At 38.1% G+C, this 23,602-nt stretch overlaps 1 protein-coding gene and 1 non-coding gene across 5 annotated transcripts in view; both read right to left on the bottom strand.

Moving 5' to 3' along the window:
* Positions 1-22,479, bottom strand: part of NR2C1 (nuclear receptor subfamily 2 group C member 1) — a 37,040-nt gene extending 14,561 nt beyond the window's left edge. The window contains exons 1-8 of one of the 4 annotated variants that reach the window (XM_045826666.1): positions 22,214-22,479; positions 14,810-14,883; positions 11,798-12,028; positions 8,476-8,554; positions 7,129-7,308; positions 5,722-5,869; positions 5,534-5,624; positions 389-573 (exon numbers count right to left, since the gene is read on the bottom strand). In XM_045826666.1, coding sequence (XP_045682622.1) covers positions 389-573; positions 5,534-5,624; positions 5,722-5,869; positions 7,129-7,308; positions 8,476-8,554; positions 11,798-12,028; positions 14,810-14,863 — 968 coding nt within the window. In that variant the 5' untranslated portion in view covers positions 14,864-14,883; positions 22,214-22,479. Of the gene's footprint in view, positions 1-388; positions 574-5,533; positions 5,625-5,721; positions 5,870-7,128; positions 7,309-8,475; positions 8,555-11,797; positions 12,029-14,809; positions 14,884-19,399; positions 19,476-21,653; positions 21,778-22,213 lie in introns of those variants that run through there. The other 3 variants (XM_045826663.1, XM_045826665.1, XM_045826664.1) reach the window with 3 other exon arrangements.
* Positions 3,433-3,615, bottom strand: LOC123810769. Its single transcript, XR_006784320.1, has one exon. It is a non-coding gene; the product is annotated as a U2 spliceosomal RNA (small nuclear RNA).
* Positions 22,480-23,602: the final 1,123 nt, after the last annotated feature.

Here is a 23,602-nt window from a genome sequence, read left to right as displayed (position 1 = left end):
CTTCTAGAGTTCCTTAAAAGCAGTTGTTCAACAAAGTGCTTATTGAGACTCTTAAAGGTCGTTTCTTCAATATTTTAGGTGATGAACAGAGTGTGAAAAAAGCCTGAAAAAATCTGGTTTCCACATCCTAAGTATTAATATTGAGAGAATAAAAAAATAGAAGTCTGATAGCAGTTTCCTGAACTATAACTTAAAAAATGTAGTTGATTCAACTAAGTCTTTAAATCTGTTTCATCATTAAAAATTGGCAGGGAAAAGAAATTTTCTAAGTCTAACAGAAAGCCTTGTTTTCTGAAATTTCTATAAATAGTATTCAATATAAAAATATTGTAAGAAATACTAAAGGACACTTAAGCAAAAGGACATTTAAGATCAAAACAGGCCTTACCTTGAAACATCACCGTTGGTATGCATTTCTTGATTAAATTCACACAAAGAGGTATCACCATTGCTTAATCCTTCAATCATAGACATTTTATTACTATTTTGAGAATGTCCTTTAGTTTTTCCAAGATTTGCTAATGATGTAACCACACTAGCCAATGTACTTAAATCTCCCTGACATGATTCAGCCTTTAAAAAAAAAAAAGTATTAAAACTCTGCAAGTTAGTATCAATAAACTTTTAAATCTGAAATATCCAATTCTAGATTATAAAATGCCAAAAGAAAAATACTCTGATTAAGATGAAACTTATAAAGTAAATCAAAGAGCTCTGAGCATATAAAAACTTGAAGAAAAAACAAGTTTAAAAACATTACGTACATTTCCTATGTTTATAAAAAATGTTTATACAAAAGCTACTTCAAACCAAATGACACATCACAGCCTCTTCCTCTAGTAAAAGGATACTGAATTAGATGATCCTTTATTAGTATTAAATTCTGATATTGCTATAATTTCCAAGACATATACATTATAAAGTTACACAGAATAAAAGTATTAGTGAAGAGAAGAAAAAAATGTAAATGTATTATTATTGTACAGACTTCCTAGGATCCCAACTTTTACCAGCTACTGTGTTAAAATGTGTTAAATACCAGGAACAGTGTGGCTGAAAAATATATTTACATATTTAAGGTACTATGTTACACATTGCTTATTTTTCCACTGTCTCCAGCTTATTTTTCTTAATGATGTATGTATTTGCATATTATTCATGTATTATTAGCTATAATTTTTTTATGAAAGAGAATTTCCTTAACTCTTTACTACCCAGGAATATAATTTATACAACACAGGCAGATAAGTGCTTGATTGTTCTTCTATTTATCAATTTTCAGAGCAATAAGTCAATGCTCTAGAAATCTCTAATGGTGACAGATGAGTTTTGAGTATCATTTTAATTTCATAGATTTTTACATATTTGATGTGTTTAAATCCATTAGTCATTCTATTTTATTTTAAATGCTCAAATTATTTCATCTTAATCTAATGAGAAGCCTTCAGTTGCCTTCTACGACATATTGACAGGACCCCTTAATGATGTATTTTTTTCAAACAATTTATTTATTTATTTTTAGAGAGAGGGGAAGGGAGGGAGTGAAACATCAATGTGCGGTGGCCTCTCATGTGCCCTCCACCGGGAACCTGGCCCGCAACCCAGGCATGTGCCCTGACTGGGAATCAAACCACTGACTCTTCCGTTTTAAAATAAAAAACACACTCTTCATTTTCACTAAAAACTTGATTTATTTGGATATTTTGAGTATATCCGCTATCTCCCATGTGGTATAACATTGATTGTTCACAATTAATGTCTTGATTTGATAGCTATCAACTTCAATTGGTCTCCCCAATTGTAGAGTATCACCCGGCGAGAAATCTCTTGCACGAAACTTTGCAAACAACTTTTTTCAACATGTTTGATCAGTCCCAGCACCTTCCCCATACACTGCACAAACCTTTTGCGTTTCAGTTGTGTTTTTACCTTTCTTTAAATAATAAAGCATAATATGCCAAAAATATTGCTTATTTTGTTCCTTTTTTTTGGGAACTGCTCTGCCTGGTTTCAGAAGTTGTAACCCCCAACAAGGCTAAGGCTGAGGGAACGACCTTGGACCGTAAGCCAGCAAGGAGACAAAAGCTTATGTCCCTGGCAGGAGCGCTGCTTCTGCTCCTTTTACTTCACCCTGCCTGGGCCCCAATGCTTGGTCGATTAGCCAATGACGGGTAAAATTCTCCAAGGAGAACGATCTAAGACAGGTATGATCACGTGAGAGGCCCCCAAGGAAGGACTTTGGGGGCTACAGCAATAGGGGGTGATGGACCCTTGCCCCTTGACTTTTACATAGCCCAAGTCCTCATTGTCTGTGAGAAAATCTCCTAATCTCTTGGCTGCCTTACTTCCCTTGCTCCACCTAAGCCCGAAACAATGACAGAGGGTGGTACAGCCCTGTGCTGGAAAGGGCAGGTTCCCCGGGTGATCAGGCCTAAGGAAGAATATGTAAAATCCTGTGAAATCTGCTTTGTTTACAATGCTCTCAATGAAATGATAAGGGTCCAAGCAAGAAGTAAGTTTGTTCCTCAAAGTTTTATAGCTCTTTAGCTATCTGACCCTGACTCAAAATAGGCCCTCAGAGTTCTTTGTTATCTATTGTTTGATCCTTACTTCATGGCAATGATTAATGAGCTTTACCTGAATTCCTGTGTAAACGAACCCAATAAAAGCCTGCTGGGGGGGGCGGGGAGAAGGGGGTGCTCTCCCCTAGGGAGGGTGGCCAAGGCACTTTCCACTACAGAGAGTGGCCCTATTTCCATCCCTATTTCCCCACAAGACCTGGTTGTCTCTATGTATGTTTTTCTCATGTTTCTATGAGCCATCCACAGCATTCCACAGTCACTGCAGGCCAGTGGTCATGCCACATTTTCAATATTAAAAAGGCCACACAAAAATTCATCAATTTTGATAATTTTTAAAAATATGCATGCTGATATGACAGCTGTCATAACACAATCTAACAAAACTGTTCTGAATGAGGTTAAAGACAACTAAGCACTACTAGAGCCATCTTATGGAAAAACAAACTAACTAACTTTTTGGCCGACCCAGTATTTTATTTAATCCTGCCCACAACCCTGTGAAATAGGAATCATCACCCCTTTACTGCTGACAAGAATTATCCATGTCACTACAGCAGTGTACAGGGGGAGCAGAGGGGGAAGTCAGGTGTGGTGGGGAAGTCCATGTTCCTAACCATTCTGCTCCAGTCCTCTTATAGATGAGTAAAACAGTTTAACATTTTTAGGTGTCTTAATTTTCAACAAACACTCATATTCTCTTCCATTTCATAACATGCCCATGTAACTAAATTTTGAAGTTTTGCTACTCTTATGCAATGCGGAAAGACTTCAATCTCTGCTTGACAATTTGGGAACTATTTGTCAGAAACACACAAGGTTGTTATTGCAATTTTTTTTTCATTTTCGTTTTTTTTGGTGCACTGTTCCTGGAAATACTGCAATACTAGGTTGATGTGTGGAGTGAAGCCCCTATTACATCTCCTAACTCCAAAAACCCATTTAATGTACTATCCTCAGATAGAGGACATATCAGATATTAAACTGATAAGAACAGATACTACACCTGACCTTAGCCAAAAGGCCGAGAAGCAATGTTACTACAATTTAATACAAAGATATATAGGAATGCACAATGTCTGGACAAATAGTAATTTCTCAACAAAACTTAATTCTCTTCCTTTCCCAAAAGCATTAATGTGTCAAAGAAATTGTAACTACCAATGTAATCCAGAATCATGCAGACAAGGCTAAGTATAATCTTGTAACTCCAAAATGCATGGCAAGAGGCCAAATCTCTCATTTAGTAGCAACATGTTAAAGCCAACCAGTAAGGCAGACACCCTCTCTCTCCCTATTTTACAGATGAAAAAGGAAGATGAGGCACTGAAAGGTCAAATAACTTGCCCAAGGTTATGCAAGGGGCAGCTGAAATTTGACTCAAGAGCACAAGTATTAAGAATGCCTTCAAGTATCAAGCAACAAATATGTAACAAATTTGGCCATATACAGGATGAATAATCTTACAGAACATATAAAACCAGATCACATTACAGGTAGAGAGAAACAAGTCATGGGGGCTCCCTAAAATCTGTTTTCAGATAGGAGTCTTCAGGAGAAAAGTTCTTGTTGTCATAAGGGAGTTTCTGAAGACTACAGAAATTTCACATGCTCAATATAAATAAGCAGACCTTCTTTCCCTTTAGACTCCTTGCTCAAGAAGGAGCTGCTCCAAATCTCTAAGACAGGGGGGTCAAACTCATTTTTACCGGGGGCCACATCAGCCTCGCAGTTGCCTTCAAAGGGTCAAATGTAATTTCAGCTCCTTACCAGTGAAGGAGTAGTTACATTTATACAGCCCTAAAATTATTCTGGCCCTTTGAAGGTAACCTCGAGGCTGACGTGGCCCCCGGTGAAAATGAGTTTGACACCCCTGCTCTAAGAGAGAGAACCCAGATGACTTGGATACATAAAATGAGAGCTCTTGCAATCCTATTTCTACTCTTCACTGAAGTCAATGATTTGAGTCAGGTGTGTTAGGATTTCTCTTGGCACTATAAAATCTGTAGTGCAATATAAACGAAGTATTAAAATTGTTTCATGTATTATAAGTATCTATTTAGGAGGACTTTTATTTCAAGATGAAAAACAACCTGAAAGACTTTTAAACGTCCGCCACTTTCACATTGAAGCTATAATTGTCCTAGTGGAATAATAAACATTTCTACTGTTATACTTAATTTTTATAGTATTTTTACTCATAAAATGGAGCGCAGCATAGTGGGTCCCCTCATGCCACAAATCTTAACAAAGCCAGCCTGTACTTACAGGAAAATCAAGGAAAGCTAACATAACACCAATCACAATCCTTCAACTCAGCTTCGGCTAGCTTATCTGAACCTAGGAAAACAGGACCTGCTGGCCTTAAAAGGAAATCTCTGACTTTGCAGCCAATCATGCCCTGTTCCTTACTGCTGCTTCTCACTCTATGAAACTCAATCTTGCCCAAAAGCCCTCCCGGGAAAGAGTGTTCCACTGCTTATGAGGCACTGTATTCCCCCAATGCATGGATTATTTTCTCTTCAAGAAAGAGCACCAAGTTCACTGCTGAATTGTTTTAGTTTTGTCATTTGACACTACCATACAGTTGACAATGTATATTTTTAAAAAAGCCAACAATTTGTAACAGGAAATATTTAAGATCAAATCAACTGACTAAATTCATAGAGATAAAGAAAAGGAAACTGCCCTGGCTGGTGTAGCTCAGTGGATTGAGCTCGGGCTGTGAACCAAAGCATCGCAGGTTCGATTCCCAGCCAAGGCACATGCCTGGGTTGCAGGCCACGGCCCCCAGCAACCGCACATTGGTGTTTCTCTCTCTCTCCCTCCCTTTCTCCCTCCCTTCCCTCTCTAAAAAAATAAATAAATAAATCTTTAAAAAAAAAAAAAAGAAAAGGAAACCCTTTTAAAAGCTTAAAAATATTTAATCTTTAAATTAATTGCACTAACCACACCTTATCTGGTGTCATCAGCACAGTTGGCTCAGTTTTTACTCCAGACTGATGAATATTCACAAACATTCCTGAATCTAACAGTCCTGTCGACCTGTGACAAATAAAAACAAATTTTAGCCTTAGTTTCAGTGGGAAGAAAAACAAGTGACTAACGACTTAGTGTGTTTTATTTGTTGCTTTTACTCTACCTTGCAGTTTCATTCTCTGTCACAAAAGTGGGAGTTGCAGCTAATGGGCTTCGAAGGTCTTTTCGAATGTAAATTTTTTCTGTTGAAGCGGCACAGTTGGAAGATTTTTCTCGTGATACTTCAATGGGTTTTCTTTCACACTGAACAGCTACAAAAATGTGTTAGACTGTGTCACAATGCAGAATTTACAGACAATTATAAATGTAAGCTCTGGGTCAGCAATGCCGCTCATGGGAGACATGGTTACCATAACTGAACCCAACTATAACCAACCACCAATCTCCAAGATTATCTGCATTTTTAACAAAGCTGCTTTAGAAAACCATAATAGCAAACAGTAAAAATGGCCATTTTGCATCTCTCATTCTCTTCTCTTCCTGTCACTACTGTGGTAGAAATGTAGAAGAACTGTTATCTTTTAAAGTCTCACTGTTGAGAACCAAAACTGAAGTTAGGAGTCCCTTTACTTATCTGTATGAGAGTTTTATAAAATGAAATCATATTCAACCACTTGAAAACAATACTAATAAGAGCCACAAAAAAAAAAGTTAGATTTTTCCCCTTTTAGCTGAGGGCAGTTTTAGAAATAATTCAACTGTTATGTTTTCATTTATAAAATATATTTCATTTATTTTACAGGAATTTTGTTTCATGATATTAAGAAGATACAGTTTGTATAGTTAAATGCACATTTTCTGAAGAAAAAGAGTCAACAATATTCAAATCCAAGTTTTGCCACTTATTAGTTGTGTGACCTTGGACAAATTACTAAATTTGTTTACACAAATTGCAAAGTGGGTAACACTAGTATCAACTGTATAGGCTTTTGCTATGAGAATAAGAAACTTATTTCATACACTACAAAGTCAGGCATAGTGAGAGCTCAATCAATATTAGTTATCAAAAACTAAACTTATTTAGCCCTGGCTGGTGTGGCTCATTGGAGTGAGTACTGGCCTGTGACCCAAAGTGTTGCTGGTTTAATTCCCAGTCAGGACACATTCCTCAGTTGCAGCTGCAGGCCAGGTCCCCAGTAGGGGGATACTTGAGAGGCAACCACACACTGATGTTTCTCTCCCTCACTCTCTCCCTCCCTTCCCCTCTCCCTAAAGATAAATAATAAAGTATTTTTTAAAATACATATTTATTTTTTAAAAAAACAACTAAATTTATTTAGATGTGTTTTTTTTCTTACCATGTTCAAACTGCAAGTATGCAAGTGGCATATAGGCACTCAATAAATATTTGCTGAATGACTTTAAAATACACATGTACATATTTCAATATTTTGTTGGAAAACTATAAATTAAAAAGCATGTAAAACTGACATATTTTAATGTGCTAATTTTAACATACTTCTAGAGTTTTCCTGAATCCTTATTTTTCTCCTTTAAAGCTAATACATACAGTCTTGTTTCATTCCAAACGCAATACATCTCTGTAACCTGCAGTATTGACAGCGGTTTCGATGGTGTTTATTGATAATACAGTCCCTTGATCCTCGACACGAATAAACTAAGTTTTTTCGGATACTTCTTTTAAAAAATCCTTTGCAGCCTTCACAAGTTACTGCTCCATAATGACGCCCTAAAGACAAAATGTTTAGAAAAGTCACATATTTTAACAGACCCATTTCTTCCCTTTAAACAACATGTAAGAGACAAAACTGAGATTTTTTTTTAGTTTATGACATAAACAATTTAGGAATTACCAAATAGAAAATGAAACAACCATATTCTCTGATAGGATATATTAAACAACATGAACTTTTTAAATTTTATAAAGTAACCTCAACAATGGTATAGAAAATTGGGGACAGAGAAGAAACAAAATCACTCAGAACCCCATAATTTAACATCATAACTATTTTCAGTTCTGATATCACAAATTATACCTCTGTGAAATAGTGTACAAATACATTTTAATCTGAAAACTACAATCCAAAAATAGGATATCGGTTCACTGGTATTTGAATGGTAATAATTCTTCCTCACTGTGGGTTCCACTTTTTAAATCTCTGGAAATATCTGTTGCAATCTGATTCACCTATAATTTCACAAACCACTTCTTTGGCCCAAAATCTATTATTAGAAATTGAACACACTCTGAGAAAAGCTCTAGTAGCTATAGAAATAGACTAAAAAAATTTTTTTTAAAAACCTGTACCCTTAAACTATCTCCCAACGGCACTTGTGAATACAGATGAATGAACGCAGGTTTGTATTTCTGGCCAGAACTAAGACGACTTAACCCTGAGTACCAGTAAAAGTTTTGGAGAAATGCCTGCTGAGCAAAGAATTAAATAAAGGTAACCAGAGCTTTTCCACCTTAACAATTCCAGTTACTCTGTATTCCTAGAATGAGAACAGGGCTCAACAGGTAGGTTAATAACTTAATGTTATATATTACTAAAAGTCACAACTCATTTTTAAGCAATTCTTTGACAAAACTGTTGTCATATTCAAAAAAATTTCCACATATTCAGTTTACTTTCAAAAGGTTAACTTTGATAATTCTTTAAAATATGCATTTTACGTCATTGCAAGATCAAATTAAACTGCAATGAACAGAAAAATCTTTGTGTGAATAAAAAGCTCTGGGGGGAAAAATCAGTTAAATTTCATGGCTACAAATATGAACCATAAAAACTACATGCTCCTTTACTTTTTCGTGTTACTGTCAGTAAAAGAAACATAGTAGTGTGGTAGTTATTTTAACAACACAACACATATAGGAAGGCATTTCTGATGTTACCTGATGCTTTGTCTCCACATACTACACAAAGATCAAAAATCTTATTCGGTCCTTGGTCTGAAGAATTATCTGTTAAGAGCTAAATAAACACACCCAAATAAAAACAAAACACAGTAATTTGTTATTACTCGATAATGATCTCATGTAAAAAATTAAAAGAACATTCAGTCAGTCTTACTTTTTGCTTTCTTTTTATAAGTTATTTTGAAACTTTGAACATTCAGTCAGTCTTACTTTTTGCTTTCTTTTTATAAGTTATTTTGAAACTTTTAACATTATTATGCATAAGCAATTAAGTGATTTGTAATTTTCTTAACAGGTAAAAATTTTAATATTATAAGACAGTTCTTTTAAATGTTTCATAATAATTTCTTTAAAGTAAACAGACTATTAAACACCTGAATACATAAGTAGTTTTTAATACATCTCACAGACTCAGCCTTTAATATTCACACAGAACACGTCAAATTATTGCAGCAGTTATCCGTCCCATAAAGACACTTGTCTTCAAACAACTTAGGACCTTTCCAAATGGAATGACTAAAATATGCTCTAAGAGCATAAAAATAACGAAATTTTTTTAAAGAAAAGGAGTTATGAGGAAAGAATTTAATGACATATTAGCTTACAATCATGACGGTAACTGATACACAAACGTATAAACATTTCATCAGCGGGCTGCCTCAGGTGGGGGCTGGGGTAGTGGTCAGGAGCACAGACTCTGGAGTCTGGTCAACGGCAGCGAGCCCGCCCCGGTGGCGGTGGCGTGGCCTTGGGTGACTGCCGAGCCTCTTCAGATTATATACAGGGCTCATCACTAAGGACAGCTAGTGCTGGTGAAGAAGAAATACTTGTTTCTGCCTTTAGGTTTACCCTTCAGCCTTTTTGTCATTTTCTTTCAATCCTTTGAAAAGTGAACAAATTAATTCAACCCCAAAAATGTGACACAGCATCTAGTAAACACCACCTCCCTGCCGTAAAACAACTCACAAAATAATCATCCACTTGGACTCTTCTTCCTCTTTTAGGGGTGTGAATGCCTTTAGGAGTAATTCTGATTTTAAAAACTTTACACAGTCCATAAAATAGTGTCCTTTATTATGTTATAGTGGTATTATTTCTTTTTATATCACCAGAAAAATCAGTCTTCAATTAAAAAAAAAAAAAAGACCCACATTCTGGTATTGAAAGTATCTAAGACAAATACCACTCTTTTCCTTACTAGTTTATCTATTGCAAATGGTGCCAGTATTGTATCTGCTACTTATTTCTAATGCTATGAGAGAGAGTAAGGGACTTGCTCACATGCCATCTTAGGTCCCTAAACCAGAAATCAAATCACCTTGGCCTAGGGCATTCCATCCTGTATTTGTTTCTCTTTCATTGCCTTTAGCTATGATCCGTAAAGTACCAATATTACCTTTATTTTTATACTACAGAAATTTTACAAAAAATAGTAACTTTACAATGGAGAAATGTGACACTTATTTCTTCTGCCAGGTGGTCAAGGTTAATGTCACTAATCATAAAGCATGATATTAAGTACCCTTGATATGATATGATGAAAATGGCACTTCACCTCTGGGATCCCCCTCCTCGAAACCAACCACCCCAATCTAATGGGAGAAAAATAGCCCAAGTCACAGAGTGGGGCCACCTCCACTATGCCTGACCAGCACTCCTTGAAACTGTCAAGGCCGTCAAACACTTGGGAAGGCTGAGAAACAGTCACAGTGAAGAGGAGTCTAAGGAGACAGGGCAACTAACTACAGTATGCCACTTTGAAACAAAAAAGAATATTAGGTAAAAATTAGGGAAAGCTAAAAATATCTATTAATTTTAGTTAATAATGTATCAGTATGAGTTCATTAATTTATAACAAATGTATCATACTAATGCAAAAACACTAACAGGAGAAACTATGTTGGGAGGTTATATGGAATCTCTGTATAATAACTACTTAACACTTCTATAAATGTAAAACAGCTAAAAATCAAATCTATTAATAAAATAAAGATATGCATAATTTTTAGTGACAGCTATCTTGTTCATAACTTTTTATAAATCCTATCCATTTTTGACCTTAGCAGCTTCTAAAATGATGTAATTGTAATTGAAAGAATAGAATCTATTAGAATATATAGGCAAGATTTTCTGTTTTATAAATTAGGAGTTTTTCATTACCATAAGGAATTTTCTTTGATCAGTTTTTCATTAAAAAATAAGGAATCTAATTTTAAGAGAGCACTCCCCCAAAAATCTCTCTGAAGGCAAACTTAAGGGTTCGTTTTATTTGTATTCATTATAGCAAAAAGCAGTAAAATATCTACATAACCACAGACATCAATCAGTGTGTAAAAGGCCTAACTGGCTCTTGAAGAATAATGTATAACTAGCAAAAATTAACACCAACACAATGTAATCTATACTACTGAGTTCCAATATTAAAGCAGACCATAGGGTAGATAGCTTGCTACATCAACCAAGATGTAGATGACCACAGGAGAGGCACAGAGACAAAGACAGCAGCTATGATACCAACTTCTTGATTTGGAAGCTGCTTGTTAGGCATAGGCAGCTCAGTTCTGGAAACCTCAGCTACAGAAGAGGCTCCTGATCTGGCGGTTTGTTAACTGTGCAGACGCACCAGGTCTCTGAGAACCAAGTTCTAAAATGTGCTCCAGTAGTTATTTTTGGAAGCCTGACCTGGAACTGTTTTCCTCAGCCTTCCCAATTCTTTGAGCTCTCTAAAATTCTACTTTTGTAATAAAAAATCCTCTCCTGAGGATATGTTCATTGGTATTTTAGAGAAAAAGGAAGGGAGGGAGTGTAACAGGGAGAGAGGGAACAGGAGGGAGAGGGGGGAGACAGAGACATAGATGAGAGAGAGAAACATTGGTTGGTTATCTCCCATACACACTGTGACCAGGGATCGAACCCACAACCTAGGTATGTGCCCTGACTGGAGACTGAACCCACAACCTCCTGGTGTACAGGACAATGCTCCAACTAACTGAGCCACCCGGCCAGGGTTTCTCTATATTCTTTATTAAATATCTTCCTGCCAAAATAGCCAGAGTGGATCTTACTGTATGCAACTAAGAACCCCCAAAATACACGAATGTTAAGTACATGTAAGGAAAAGTATAGTGGCCTACAGGAGAGGGCAGTCACCACAGATAATCTGCACAGCACATAATTTTATGGAAGATATTTTTTTCATACTAAACATGAAGGACCTAAAGTTTTAAAGCCAGGACTTAGGACATGCTTTTTAATTCTTTTCAAGCATAAGCTAAAAAGATACTCTGTAGTTATTTACCTGGAGGTGTTGTGCAGACAGATCAGGAGTTGTGAAAAACAACTGGTTGACACCTGCTGCATCTGGAGTTGTGAGAAAAACTTTCCCTGGCGTGGAATCTTGCCTGGCCAGGATGACTTTGCTTGGAGTAGAGCCATCGTGATTTGTCAGAATGAACTGCTTGCCTTGTGTGTTATGCTCAAGGGCTGTCACAATCTGAATTTTCTGGCCAGTTTGCTGCTCTGTAACAACCTAATGCAATCATGTAGCATTAATAATCAAATCAATTTTTTTTCTTGAAGAACACAATTTTCTCATACCTTCAACAAAGCTAGAAAAGCATACCCATTTACGTATATACTCACTATAACACACACACACACATGCCTTTTAAATTGGTAATTCTACTTCCATGAAATCCTATCTTTCAGAAATAAACAAATGTACAAATAAATAAAGGTGCAATAATAGTAAGAACATTTAGACCTCACTATTGTGATTCCTTCCTTCCCCTTCCATTTAGACAAACATGTTTTGGGTGTATTCTATTTGCAAAGCACCATTTGTTCTGGGTCCTGAGAAAGAGAAATAAACAAAAGCTTTGTTCTCATAAAGCTTTTATTTTAGTGAGAAAAGACAGATAAAAACCAAATAAGCAAATAATATTGTCAGGTGGTATTAAGGGCTATGAAGAAAACTAAAGCAGGGTAAGGTGAAAGTCACTGGTGGAATTGCACAGACATGAGTGAAGTAACAGACCAAGGCTTAGGCCTGGGTAGGGGAAGTACATCCCAGGTAGAGGAAACAGAACATAAAAGACGGTGATGGACCAGAAGTGTGCTGGACATGCCTGAGGCAAGCAGCACAGCAAGAGAGCTGTGTAGGTGAAACCAAGTGGAAGACGGGGATTATGGTGACATAATGAAGAGAGGGTCTAAGTGACAGCAGGGGCCAGATCATACGAGGATTCCTAGGCCTTACAAACTCTGGACTTCCTACCGTGTGAAAGGGGCTATGTTGGAGGTCTATGGGGCAGGGAGTGCCAAGATATTCAAAAAAGATTGTTCTAGATTTAGTGTGAAGACCAGACTGTGATTGTAAGAGCAGGATGAAGGGAGACTAGAAAGGATGCTACTGCACAGATACTGGCAATATCTGGGTATTACACATGGGCAGAGATAGTGGATGAGAACAGGGCAGTGGCCATGCTGGGGCATGGGGGACAACTGGATTTGGGGTGATTTACGAAGGGAAAGTGGCAAGATAAGCTGATGGACTGGATGCGGAATATAAGGAGAGAAGTGTCGAGGACGACTATAAAATTTTAGCCTGAGGAATTGGGAGGAAAGAATTGCCATCAGCCAAGGATTTTTGTTGTTCAGCAAATACTTTAGAGCAAAGTCATTAAGCCATTTTAATTCTTTGACTCAATTTTTAATGGCAAAGTTGGTTTGTTTTCACCTTTTTCTGTTCTCTGAAATATTTCCAACAAGATTATTTTCTATGCAAAATTTACAACAAAGTTCTGAATCACTAATTCGTTTTTGTCCAGCGCAGACTATATTGATTATAGCTGCTGCCAATTTGAGTTTTTTGCTGAGCATTATTTCCATCCTGTCCTATTTTTCTAGGTGCAGTTTTTAAATGTTGCCAATTTTATTTTATATAGATTATTTCTACTAAGTCCAGTCTCTATCCTCCCTAAAATTTTTTAAAATTGTCAATGATACCCAAAGATGTGACTCTGAATCAGTTCATCTGCAACAAATTTTACCATGTAAAATTTAAGCTGTTTTATGGGGTTGTTTTTTTTTTTTTTGGATTATTTGTCAGTAATATTCACTGTGAATGGAATAAAAATCTAACAGCCAACCCTTATTTCTTAGAGAAAACAGCATTAGGTGCATGCACGGTGCAACTGTAACTGGGTTGGGACACTTCGCTTGGATGAGTAAAAGGATGTTTACTGACACAATAGCAATTACAACTGGAAACTGAAGCAATCCAAATGGTCTTCAATAAAGAATAGTAAATAGATTAGTAGACTATGGATAAAAGTTTCTAAGCCTCAGGATTCCATTCCACTCAAAAATTACTGTGTCCCACGGGGCTTTTGTTCATGTGAGTTACTGTCTAGCTTAATAGAAGCTAGATTTCATATCTGCCTCTGCATTTAATCTGTTGCAATATGTTATCTGGGCTAAAATATAAAAAGAAAGAAATAAAAAAGAAAACCCAGCCTTACATTTATTGATTAAAAAGGGAAGGAATCTTATATTAAGCCTCTTCACACTGCAGAAACTGATCTTTGATACTACACCAAAACCTGACAAGTGGCAACTAAAAGTTTGTTGCAATATGGAATCAGAAACTATATAGAAAGCTATTGGTCTATCCTGTAATTTGAACGGATCCTTTACTCATGAGTGATTAGGGAACATCATGCATTGGTCATTTGGGAAACAGTGGTTATGTACACCTTTTAAATGTTGATATATCATCATACAATGTCACATGTCATGTAGTCTCTGGAAATGTCTGCTGTATACTGTGAGAGAACGACAGTGAAAAGGCAAATAACATTTCAGTATTATTATGCAAATAAATTTGACTTTGCTGATTTTCTGCAAGTCCCTAGATGATACTTTGAAAAACCCTGTGGATTATGGTACCTCTTACTAAGTAGTAGGATGTGGTAATGTCTACAAAACAAAGCTCTGTTGACATGGATCTGCTCCCACTGGTCCATTAAGGCTGCCCTCAGATTTTGTACCCTCCAAAAATATTCCTGGTTCAGGTTCCCACACTCCTCCACAACTCTTCATTGGCTGTTTTCTTCTGTGCTGCCGTAACACCCTACACAACTATCAGCACTTACCATATCTTATTCAGGCTGTCCCATTATTTAACTATCTCTTACTGGATTAAAGCTAAGTAGGGGGTATCTTTCATCTCTGCACTTCAGAACCTAGAACATACATTTGGTATAATTAAGTTTGGTGAATCAGTGAATGAACTATAAACTACACATACCTCTCCCATCTGTTGTTCAATAATTTGATGTGCAATTTCTTCTATGGTTGCCATGATCTAACTGCAAAAATGTCCTGCCAAAAATAAAAAGATGCCTTTTCATAATTATACCCATAAAAACATATTTACTGAAGAATTTAGAAGTGAAATTCTGATAGTTAGGATTTTCTTCAAAGCAATCCAGTTAGATGAGTGGGGTGGGAAGAAATAAATAAAACAAAATTGGCCATGCACTGATAGTTACTGAAGATTGGTGAAGTTTATAGAATTATTCTCTCTGCTTTTATATATTGAAAAAATATCTACTTAAAATAACTATCAACCAAACAATCTGACATTTCAAAGATACTGAGGCCTAAACAGGAGAACTCTAATACAGATCAGTAGTTTATTAATTTAAATGAAGGTAATCCTGTCTATAAACAAACACATCACTGTAGCCATTTAATAAATTATCAAATATTGTAAAAAATGACAAAATAAATGCACTGATTTGGCAGGTGGGAAGATTTCTCTAGAATCATTTCACGAATGATTGCTCTTCACTAGTGGCAATTTCTTATGTATTAGGATTGATCTGAATTTAATGTAAAGCTGTCCCCAGATGGATTTGAGAGCCGGTAAGATTAGTTGACTTTCACTTTTGCCTTTTCTCTATACAAGGTAGTCAAGAATACAAAATTGCCCTGGCTGGTGTGGCTCAGTGGACTGAGTGCCGGCCTGCGAACCAAAGGGTTGCCAGGTCCATTCCCAGTCAGGGCACATGCCTGGGTTGCGCACCAGGTCCCCAGTGGAGGCGGGGGGGGGGGGGGGTGCAAGAGGCAACCACAAATTGAGTTTCTCTTCCTCTCTCTAAAAATAAACAAACAATAACATCAAAAAAAAAAAAAGGAATCTCCCTACCTTAGCTACTCCCTATGTGGCTTCTTATTTCCAACTTTGTAGTCAAGTACCAGGAAAGGAAAAGTAGTCTCTCAAATTCTAATTTTAAAATCTTGATAATGGATTCAGGCTGGCCTAACTTAGGTTGTGTGCTTATCTCTTGAATTAACCAACGTAAGTGGGGCAGAAAGACAGGTTAATACGATTGGCAATTTCTGCATTTTCAGAAGGCCTATTTACCAAAAGAAGGGACCAGCACAGACATGTCTACTGATATAATCACCACGAGCCAAGTAATCACTCCAATTTGTTTATACCACTGATAAAGAGAACTCTTTAACCAGATGTTCACCAAACACTACTACTAAGCTACTTAAAAACTTTAATTCAGTACTCGCTGCAATTTTCAGCTGTCAGTTGAAGAAATCCTAAGAAGAAAAATCCCTTATTCTTGTAAAATACTATATCAAGAGATCTACTTTTTGCCCTTGCTGGTATGGCTCAATGGATTAAGTGCCAGCCTGCAAACTAAAAGGTTGCCAGTTTGATTCCCAGTCTGGGAATCAAACAACATGTTTGGGTTGTGGGCCAGGTCCCCAGTAGGGGGCGCCTGCGAGGCCACCACACATTGATGTTTCTCTCCTCTTTCTCCCTCCCTTCCCCTCTAAAAATAAATAAATAAAATAAAAAAACAAAACAAAACAAAAACAAACCTTGAGTCCTGGGGTCTTAAGGACTGGAGGCTGTTATATTCTCTTATGAAACAAAAGATATTAGGGGTTACCAGTCACCCTAATGTACTCTGATATTCAAAATCTTCTTGATGGGGATGGTCTACCGATAGTTTGAAAAGAATCAACTAAGTTTTGGGTTACCAGTCCAGATTTTATCCCCAGTTTTAAAGGAAAGCTAAAAAAATGAGGCAGTTCATGAAAGAGAATTCAGTAAAGGGAAAAGATATATAGTCTTTAAGTGTTCTTAAGAAAATTAAGTTTAAAAGGAATCATTCTTCTTAACAGACAAAAAAGTATTTAAAACATAGGCAAATGAGTATGAAACTATTTTTATGTATATACGAAGTCTGTACAGATGGTATCTAGACATGTAATACGAAAAAGAGACATTTATTGAAGAAGACGCAAGATACAAGAAACACTGTATACAGGACATGGATGCCTCAGTCCCCTTCAAAGCAGGCACCTTGCGACCTCACACAGTTCTCCCAATCATCATCAGCTGCCCTGTTGTGTTTTCCTGAACCTCATCAATGGTTTGAAATCTCTTCTCTTTCAAAGGTTGATTTTACTTTTGGGAAAAGCCAGTATTATATGTAGAGAAGCTATGATAATATATGCAGATCTCCATGATACTTCTGTTGTTGTAATCCTCTGAAGCAGATTTCTTATTCCACACCACAAACCCTTCCTTTGACATTCACGTAAGTCAATTACAAAGAATTTCTAATGCCTTTATTGTTGTCATTCATTAAATTGTCTCAATACCACTTTCACTGATGATTCTGACAGTGCTGTCCCTTTCCTGCCATCGCCATGGGTGAGTTCAGCATCCATAAGGACAACTCAAACTACACCCCGGTCTTCATGTTTCTTGACCTCAAGTCCAACGATAGTCACCTAATTGCTGCTTTTAATATTTTGCTGCCAGCCTGACCTAACATACAATATGCTTCATATTATTTCACCTTTTCATATTTGTGAAAGACTCCCCTTTATAGGATTTGAGTTGATATTTGTTAAACCACCCATTCTAACTATACACACTACTTGTAATTCCTTGAATTTAGCATGTTGCTTCATGCTTCCATGTATTTGTTAATGACTTCTCTACCACAAATGCCACAGAATCTCCAGATCAGCATATGCTTGTTTTCCAACAATTCTAACTACAAAAATTGAGACAAAAGGGCATTATTTACATATTGTTAATTAAAGTCTAAAATGTTACAACCTTCCTAGAAAAGCAATTTGCCGATGTGCATCAAAAGCCTTGAAAATGTTCATACTCACTGGCCCAATAATTCATTCAATTTCTTCCATTCAACAAGTATTTTAGTGCTTCCTATGGGCCACACATGTTTCTAAGTGTTAGGGGTACAGGAGTATTAAAACAAACAAACTTCCCCTTGTGAAGTTTATATTTAGATGAGGCAAAAAAGAAAAAAACAAATAAATATACAGTATCAACAAATGGTGAAAAGTGGAATAGAGAAAAATAGACTACAGACTAGTAATAGAAAATAAAGAAAGGGTGGGGGAGTTGCAATTGTTTAAACTCATTGGGGTGATATTGGTTGATAAGATTACATAGGTTTCAAGTGCAGATTATTGCAATACATATCTGTACATTGTATTGTGTGTTCACCACCCAAAGTCAGATCATCTTCTGTCACCATTTCTTTGGCTCCCTTAACCCTTTATTACCTCCCCAACCTCCTTCCCTTTGGTAACCACTATACTTTTGTCTATGAGTTGCAATTTTTAATTAGGGACTAGAGATGGCCTTACGGAGTGACATTTTAGCAAACACAAAGGTCAAGGATTTGTGCAAGAAATATTCTCATTCTAATCATGTAGAAGAAAAACGTTTAAATGATGAAGAGAAAATGCTTATGACAAACTAAATGCAAAGATCAGGAAACAGAGCTTTATTTACAACTGATTTTAACTACGTAAAACTATGTAAAACACCCAAGGACTAAAAATAAACATTCCCAAATGTTAACAGTCACTTTTCCAGGTGGAAATTTACAGGTTATATATTATCTTCTGTATGCCTTTTGAATGGGTATCTACTGTAATCAGAGAAGTAGGCATTGCATTTTCTGTGGACCACTGCATCTTGTGCTCATTTATCTTCTAGCAGGGGTGTCCAATCTTTTGACATCTCTGGGCCACACTGGAAGAAGAGTTGTCTTGGGCCACCCATTAAATACAATGTGACATGTCATCACACACAAAAAATCTCATGTTTTAAGTAGATTTACAATTTTGTGTTGAGCCGCATCCATAGCCATCCTGAGCCACATGCAGCCCGTGGGCTGGACACCCATTTAAAAAAGCACTCTGTCCTTATTTGCATAGATGGCCATCTTCAACAAGAGACTTCTAAGAATAAGAACTATAGTTCTTCAATGAACTAATTTTTAATTTTTTAAAGATTTTATTTATTTATTTTTAGAGAAGGGGACAGGAAGGGAGAAAGAGAGGGAGAGAAACACTGATGCGAGAGGCTGCCCCTCACACGTCCCAACCAGGGACCCAACTCACAACCTAGGCACATGCCCTGACCTGCAGTGGAACCCGCAACCTTTCAGTTTGTAGGACAATGCCCAATCAACTGAGCCACCCCCGTCAGGACTGAACTAATATTTTTCAATGAACCTCTAGTGTTTAACATGCCCAGTATTTATATCTGAATTCAACAAGTATTTACTGAAACATACTTATCAGGTACTTGTAAGAATTTGGGACTTGACAGTGAAAAAGACAAAAAAGATCTTTGCTTCATGGAGCTTTATTGTAATGAAAAAACATTAAAAAAATTATCATCTGTTCAATGTTACGAAGAAAACTAGCAGGGGATAAAAAGAAAAGGAAAGAAGCGGAGGGGGAGAGTTTATACAGGCAGCAGAGTGCCCTGGACCTCAAGTCGACAAACCAGAGTCACGATCCCATTTTTACTACTCACCAAGTGACTACATGTCACTTGACCTGAGGCTCAGTTTCCTTGTAAATGAAATGGATTCAATAAAATCTTCAAAAAACTGTAAAAATTCCATGTAAGTGAAAATATCTATACCAATGGAGGTCTCTTATAAGTAAGAGGTAGTCCCTGAAAGTTAGCTGAGTAAACAAAATGCTCCATAAATGAACAAAAGGAGCTCAGAAACACCGCACTGGAGAGGAAGGATCGGAGAAAGCTTTACAGAAGAGACATCTGAGGTAGGTACTGAAGGAAAAGTACTCCTATCAGCCTGAAAGACAAAGCAAAAAGCCTGAGGATGTTGCCTTTCCTACTCTAGAGCTGGTTGACACACACAAGACACACAGCTCTGTATTTCTGGCCCTGATTTTTTTTTTTACATCTACCTCAATCTCATCTCTAGGTACCTTCCCCACAGAGAATAGTATCAATGGTACCACCCTTCCATTCAGATTCAAAAGTTTAAGTCTGTGTTTTCTGACAGCATCAGATACAGCTCATTTTCTTTTCCCAGCATCTGTTCTCCCCTCATTCTTTCCCCATTGGCCCACTTCCACCAACTGAATGTAGGCTGCTGTCATTAGTATTGACAGCAGTATTTTGTAAACTTTGTGCTGTGAGCTACTTATGGATGGGGAAGTTAATTTAAGCCCGAATATCTTTTCTTATGAAAAGGAAAACAGAATAGAAATTACTGCATTAGGCATAGTGAGAATAAGAATAGTCAGTCTCCTGTAGACTTGATTTCAATTTAATCTCTGTGTGTGTGTGAGTCACATATTTCTTCCTGTGTAGTATAATACAAAATAAGTTTGAAAATAAAAAAATGTTTCTCTTTATACCCCCTGGTGGGGAGGGTCAAACATCTCTGAAAAAATGATGGAAGTTAAGTTTTCCCTCACCAGAAAACACAAGTTCACATGCATTTAAACTATAAAGGATGGTATATGCTGAATTTCAAGGGGTTCCTAAAACCTACAGTGGCTAGTCCAAGGTCTTTAAGTTAAGAACCTTCAGGGTAAAATTTCAGCTGCTGCCAGAACTGACTTTCCTGAATGCATATTTAATATATGGGGCTTTGTGTACATCAAAGGCCCCTAGACGACAAAACCACCTTTACATATATTTGAAGCCCCAGGCAAAAACCATCTTTTTTTGTCAGCAACTTTGACAAGTGGCAATATGTAAAGATGCTTACAGAACTGAACCACATCCTCTTTTTCCTGCTTCAGAACCTCAAAGAATAAAGTTTCAGCCTTTCCGGTATTCCCCCCCAATCCCAATATTTATTAAGCTCCTATAACATGCCCAGCACTGTGGACACAAAGGAGAGTTCGTTTATACTCTGATTTCCTCATCTTCTCATTTTATCTATCACTCTGGAGAGAAGTCTCTCTCCTAATATATCATTCCAAGCCCCTCCTCCCACATAATTCCAACTAATTTTTAGGACTCAGTTCAAATGTTTATCTTCTAAGTCATTAACTAGGATTCCACAGAGTTCTGTTAACTTCTAATATTTTACGCGAAATTTTTACACAGGTGCATTTTTTCAGCAAGGCTGGTCCGTGACTTTCAAAAAAGATTTTGAGGTTGCAGAGGGTCTTAAAATGCAAAACCGGTAAGTAATATTTATACTATTATGTCTTTAGCCTATGCTGTTTCTTTTGTCTTCTCTAATCCCCAAGGGTAGGAATTACACTGTGTGTGCAAACAATATTTTGGGAATGTTTGCTAACTCTCATTTGTGACTCCCTCAAAACCCTTTCTAAAACAAGACTGAAATACCCCTACAAGGAATGATAACGTTAGTTGTATTTCACGTGATCCGCTATTTTATAACAATAAATGGAAATACCCTTTAGAGCTACCAATTGCACATACAAGCAAAATTTTAAAATCGTCATGTATGAACAATTGGTCAAAAACCTCCAAGTTGAAGGCCTACTTACAACTTCCAAAGGCACAAAAACCCTAAATACCTTACTTTCCATTCATTTTGCTTTTCCTTTCCAATTTTTTTTTTCTTAAACAGGCTGACCTACTTGCTGAAGGTTATGGGACAACTTCGCAACATTTGCAATTCATAAAACGGTATCTACAGAAGCTGGAGACAGAGTTGCATAACAAAAGAGCTGCTGGAAGCTTGGCCACGCTCAAGTGCAGTCTGTACCCAGGGCCGATCTATTTTATTTCTCAAAAGATACAGATCCGAAGGCAGTGGCTACTCCTGTCTCACTTGTTAAAGGTGGGGGCTTTACGCCCTCCCTCCCGAGTAAGCACGAGATTTCGTAAGGTGCCCTCGATGAAAGTGACTCAGGCCTCACTCGCAGCCACTCGGGGCGAGAGAGCCTCTCCGCGTCCCGCTGGCCACCAAGCCCCCGGAGCTCCGCTCCCAGAGGCGGGGGAAACGCCCAGACGGAAGCTTTTCCTGTAGTTGAAAGGTCAGAGGCGCCGCGGGAGGCACCACGGGAGAGGCTGCCGCGCACGCTGAGCCGCTCGCGGACTCCCACCCAAGCCCCGCCGCTCGGCCCGCTCCTGCTCCTGACCCCGCGCCCCCCCTACAGCCTCTCCTTTCTCCAAGCCCCGCGCATTCTTCCCTGCCGCTCCGGCCACTCTTCGCACCCCCAGCCCAACCGAGCAACCTCCCGCGAAACTGCCAGACGGACCAGCCCCGCCGGCCGAAGCCCGCAGGCTGTGGCGGGTTTCTGGGGTGCCTTGGCTGGCAGTTAGGAGGAAGGGTCACCCCCGCCCTCTGCCCAGCGCGCAGCCGCTTTTCTCAACACCCGCACTTCTTACCAGCTTCACTGCCGAGTTAAGTCCCGCGCCGGGCGTGGACCTTGCGGTCCCGCTGGGGCAACTACTGCGGGTGTCCGGGAGGAGACAGTTTGGAATAAGCTGGAGGGGGTTGGGTAAAGAAAAGTGGGGGCAAGCAGCTTTCGGGGTTTGTGTATTTGGGAGGGGGTCAGAGTTCGTGACCTCTCAGCTCCGCGGAACGCGCTCCTGTCCGCGCCTGCGCGTGAGTGGTGTGACGAACTGGCGAGAGGAAGTCGTGACCTTCTCTGGGTGGAGGGTTGAAAGAACCGAGCCTCTCAAAGCCGACTGCCCCCTAGCGGCGAGGAGGGAGACTGCTCCTACCTTCCCGGCGTCCGTATCAGGGTCTGGGAGGAGTCGCAGGAACCCAGCATCCTATTTGCCAAAGGCAAATAGGTCGGTAAAGGTCTTGAGACAACATTTCAGATTTGAGTAATGATAACCTCATCAGTTTTAGGCAGTTCTGTTCCTAATTTGTGGGAAACTGGGCTCTGTTACAGGCTCTAAACAGGTCTAGGTAGATCCCAGTAAGATATTTAAATTAAAATTCCCTTCAATAAAAAGAGAAGCTAGGGTAGAATCCTGTGTAGCAAGGCAAAGTTTTACTCATCAACTATTGTAAGTAAATAGGTATAATTGCTAAATGGTGCAAGGATATAATCACTTCAAATGTAAGATTCTGGAAGGCTGTTTTTTGTCTGATTTGTTCAGTTGTATTCCCAAGCCTATAGGACAATGCCTGGTAGTCAGTAAAAAAATTGTGAAAGGAGTAAGTATTGGTGGGACATCACATTCTGACGGTGACCACCTGTGGCACTCACATGTGGTGGGAAGAGCTGTCCTGTGTGACAGTTTGGACAGTTTGGGACTTTGGAGAAGGGGGCCTTAAATATTCCTTTAGTATTCATCAGCACCAGAAAAACCATCATGTATTAAGGCCAGAAACTCAAGTGAGGAAGAACAAAGGTGCACTGAAAAAGGGGACATGTCCTCCGTCACCTCCCTCTGGAACTAGGAAGCCAAACACAGAAAAAGGAAATGTAACGATCCCTAACAAGTATAAATATAATTTATGCCTCATTCTCTAAAAGTCCCCCTCTTCCTTTGGCATTATTTGTTTGGTGGTTTTAAGGCAGTTCCTGAGTTCTTCCTCTCTCCATCCCCCATATCCTTCAGATGGTCTCAAAAGTGAAAGCTAAGAAAGCCTACTATAGGTCCAATAGATAAAGGCAATCTGAGACTTCTTCTCTATTCTCAGTGTATGATATGCATACTTATAGTGATGCTTGTGGTTACCCCTTATTATCCATTTAATATAAGTAATAATAAGTTGACTTATTAAAATGTGGAGGTAGTAGCCATTTGGGGAACATC

This window comes from Phyllostomus hastatus, unplaced genomic scaffold (assembly GCF_019186645.2).
Source record: "Phyllostomus hastatus isolate PE091 unplaced genomic scaffold, TTU_PhHast_1.1 phas_scaffold_755, whole genome shotgun sequence".
Classification (NCBI taxonomy): Eukaryota; Metazoa; Chordata; class Mammalia; order Chiroptera; family Phyllostomidae; genus Phyllostomus; species Phyllostomus hastatus.
Note: the sequence above shows the minus strand (reverse complement) of the source record. Positions and strands in the feature narration are given on the sequence as shown.